Below are 4,355 nucleotides of genomic sequence, written 5' to 3' on the forward strand. Positions count from 1 at the left end.
CCCCCCAAAGTTCAGCTGGTTTGCAACCAGTTCGGTGGATCGCGAAGAGAGAAAAAGGGAAAGGACAAAAAGGGGAAGGAAGGGGGGGAGGGGGAAAGAGAAGAGGAGAAAGGGTCTATTGTGTCTTTCAATGACAATCGCCGTGGCCGACGGACATTTGATCGAATCAATCGATTGGTTTCTATATGGTTCTTCTAAACACAGCCGGGACGAGGGAGAAACGCTAAGAGAAAGAGAGGGATCGGAATGAAAGAAAGAGGGAAGAGGGAGGAAAGTGTAGGCGGTACAGACTCTCTGGAGTGCCAGACGGTGCACGACTGGAGGAATGGAGTGGTAGAGAAAACGGGAGAGAGAGAAGCTGTTAGGAGCGAGGAAGGGACTCGGGAATATCCAGTAGCTCCGGGCTCATTTGAATCCGACGCTCAATAATGTCCCTCAGGAGTACCGAAATATCTCAATATGTGTATATAACGTCGTGCGGCGGCGTGGCTTACGATCTCCGGCGATATTTGCTTCGGCGACGTCATCCATCAAGGTCGCATAATACAATTCGTCGGGATCCTCGGATATGCAGAGAAGCCTCCCTTCCCCCATATAAGAATTCTCAGTGAGACGAATAACGATTCGAGATGAGTTCATGAATGAGCACTTAAGAATTTTTCACGAGAAACTTGCGCTGTCATTAATAGCTTATGTTGCAAAAATATATGCGTGAAAATATGCGTGAAAACGTATTTGGCCAAATCTTCTCTAATTAGGAATGCGCCTCGAGAAATTACAGATCTTGATTTAAAATCCGAAAAACACGAAAGTGTATATTCCGTCGGATTCCAAGAGGAATATAGAAAAATATTCCGCCCGTATGGTAACACGATAAAGTGTCCCGAGGACGCTATTGGCGGGGCTCGGCTCGCCCCGGTAGCAAACGGGGAAGTCACAGGCAAAGAGCAACATTCGCCTGGAGGGATGGATTTTCCTGTCAGAGGTGGAGTTTAGAGGTCGGGAAATTAGTTTAGTTATGCGCCCGGCAGGGACGTCTCTTACGTTTCCACTACCGACGTAAGACCTCGGCGGAGCACGTACATGTTCTAGGGCTCTCCTCCTCTCTGCCCTCTCTCTCTCTCTCTCTCTCTCTCTCTCCTCCTCTCTGCCCTCCCTCTCTCTCTCTCTCTCTCTCTCTGCACACTCCGTGCGACTCTCCCTCTCTCTCTTTTATTCCTCGCAAACTTCCTCGAGTTTTCTCTCCAACCCTCTCCCGCCGCTTTCCTCTCACGAATTCCGAAGAATCGAGCCGGCTAGCGGCCTTCGAAGAATCAAGCTGGGGGAGAGAATTTTCCGGAGTGAGAACAAATCGAGCGAAGGAGAGAGTCTTCAAGTACGAAGTAGCATTGAGGACTGTTGCTACTTACTACTCCGGAACAGCTGGCTGACGAAGACGTCATTGACTCAAGATCCTCTTCTTTCTCTTTCTCTCTCTTTTCCTCTCTTTCGCGTGCGCGTGCGGATTCTCCTGACTATCGAGCGATCTTAAACGCGCTCGTTATAAGTGCCGCTTTGTTCGTTGCGCCGCGCTCGAGTGCCATTTGAAATTTAAAACGTTAACGGAGTACTCTGAATGGCAAAAACTAAGTTCCGTTCGCTGTGTCGATTTAATCTCGCGGCAAAGTATATTTCAGGTACTTCTGACAGATGAGTATCTGCGCCGAGTGCAGATAGAGTGGAAAACATGTGAGATTCATACTCGCATTGAAATTAAACGGTTAACATTGAAGTTAAAAGGTTAAAATCGAAATTTGTTGAATAATGTGAAGTAACGCTTATATCTCAAATGTCTTTATAAATCTCATTCTCGCGACTTCTCGAACATCTTTATATCAATCAAATCGTCTAAATTTATTTAACTAATTTTACATTTTCTAAATTCGTTTAATAAAATATCTAATAAATAATCGGAGATGTTTGTCTCTATTTTTAATTTTATATCGACTTACTTGAGAATCTTCCTCGGTGAAGATGGCGTCGAACGCGAACATTTTCGGCGCCGCCACGGTAGGCCGTCGATCTTCTGCCGACGAAGATTGCCCGGATGCTGGGTCCACTAATGTAACTTGCTTCTTGCGCTTATCCGCATTGAAGAAGCTACCTCCGTCTCCGGGTGACACCCTCAGCATTACTTTCACCTGAAATAGCATAGAGTGGATGCAATTTAATTTAATTTCTATTAATATCAACAGTAGGATTTTAAATTGATTAGACGTTAAATCTGATACACGATATGTCAACAAAATTATTCAAACTTATATTCAACGATATAATACATTATATAACTATTGCATCTTTTAAAATTAAAAAAAATTATGTAAAAAGATGTATATTTTGATTTTGCTGTTATTCTTTTGGTGGATATCATGAAATATATAGCAATCCCGTTTTAGCAAAATTAATCGTATTATTCCAGCATTGCCAGCGTAAATATAACTCTTCAACCGTGATTGCGAAACGTTACTGTAGTTAACGATAAACTCGTTAATTATTGTGAAATTGAATTAGTTTTGGAATCTGCCAATTTGGACAGGCAGCAGATTACATTTGGCGACTAAAGATAAAGCTTTCCCGTCACTTAAACGCTCGACGAATCCGTTTCAATGGGTTAATATTACATAATAAATTAGCTCCGCTCTTGCGTCGAATAATGCGCCCATCAAAATTATCTGATAGACAGTTTCTACTGACAAGTGAACGTCTAAAATTACTTTGACCCACGTTAACCGATCGGTCATTGAACGAGTCGCGATACTTATTGAATGCACATTATATATGACGCAGAATTGTTGAAACAAAATTACATTTAGTAAAACGATCACAGTTGTACCTTCAATGACATCTCTGCCGATTATTTTATGTAGGTGCCATAATTAATGTATTGTAATATGTATAATTAGTATGTATAGAAATAATAACGGGATAATGTGTGTAATATTTCATTATTATACGCACGAGATTATGTCAATTATATAATGTACAACTATATTTCACACGGCACGCACAAATTTAATTGAGACTTTTGTGTTGCTTTTTGCGTTGTTTTTCAGTCACTGTTATTAATTATAAATTGTACATACGAATATATATGAATACATATAACTCTTTACATCGATTTAATATAAAGAGTTAATTTTAACGGCATGAATTTCAAGAGTTAATTGATCATCAGTTATAAAAATCAATTAACAATTATGGCTTAAAAATGTCGAATGCATGACATTGAATTACGATATTCGAGCCGCAATGGACGCCGAGTAATGTGATAGCGGAGAAACGCGTGTATCCAAATACGCGAGAAGATATTTGCCGGCCACTCGTGAAATCGAATATTGCTCACAAATGTCGAGCGGACAGTTGAGCATTCTGGCAAACAAGTAGTTGCTGCTTTATTAAAAACCATACATTGGACGAGTCTTTATTGATTTGTAGCCTTCAGCCTTTTTGAGAATTTTTTGTATATTCAGCATTTTGTTAAATTATTCAACCAATTCATTTAGCAATTCATATATTTTTTCTAGTATTATTTACTTGATTTATAACATTTTTCCAATTTTTAGTTTTTTTTTTATTTTATCTTTATTATTAATATACTCGTATTGTTCACATTACATTTTCAGAATTTAAATCACTATTGTTTTTTTTTTCACAAAACAATAAGATCAATTACATACATGCAGTTATTATCTTCCAGCAAAATCATTCTTTCCGTTATACAATAATATAATTGATTTTATTTTCGCGATTTATTGCTTCTTTAAACTTGAAATATTACGAAAATACTATTTTGTATAAGTAATACAGTCGAGCGTATAAGTAATACAATTTTGTATAAGTAGGTAATACAAATCAGAGAAACGAAGATAAGAAAAAAACGATTTAATCAGTATTAAAGTAAGTTGTTCCTTCAGCGAACTCCTCAATTATTCTTATCTAAGATTTACACTATATTTTACGCTAGCGCGTGATTCAAACGAACTCGAACGTCCCGACCGATAAGACTCGCGCGCGAGCGTGCGCACGAATTCTTCCCGCGCGCGAAGTCACGGCGATGCATTATTAAAGCCGCATCCGGTCCCGGTGCACCCCAGATCGATGGTGTCGGTACCGCGAACGGTCCACGATTTGCTCGCGCCGCGCCGGCTCGTTCGTCTGTCCGTCCGTCTGTCTGTCCAGGAAATTGGGTTTGGAGATTTCGTTCAGATTGCGGCGCACGTCCTATCTCTTGCATGCGGAAACACGCCCCCGTCGCTGCGACGGCACACAGGTACAAAAACAGACACGCGCCTTTTTTTTGTTTCTGTCCCCCCCCC

General features: G+C 40.4%; 1 protein-coding gene across 1 annotated transcript in view; it reads right to left on the reverse strand.

Moving 5' to 3' along the window:
- The window catches only part of LOC105451832 (kinesin-like protein CG14535), a 169,809-nt gene that overhangs the window by 40,780 nt on the left and 124,674 nt on the right, over nucleotides 1–4,355 (reverse strand). Inside the window, exon 3 of the mRNA XM_011692521.1 lies at nucleotides 1,992–2,180. Within this exon, the coding sequence (XP_011690823.1) occupies nucleotides 1,992–2,180 (189 nt within the window). The remainder of the gene's footprint in view (nucleotides 1–1,991; nucleotides 2,181–4,355) is intronic.

Source organism: Wasmannia auropunctata, unplaced genomic scaffold, assembly GCF_000956235.1.
Source record: "Wasmannia auropunctata unplaced genomic scaffold, wasmannia.A_1.0 LD336043.1, whole genome shotgun sequence".
In the NCBI taxonomy this organism is placed as follows: domain Eukaryota; kingdom Metazoa; phylum Arthropoda; class Insecta; order Hymenoptera; family Formicidae; genus Wasmannia; species Wasmannia auropunctata.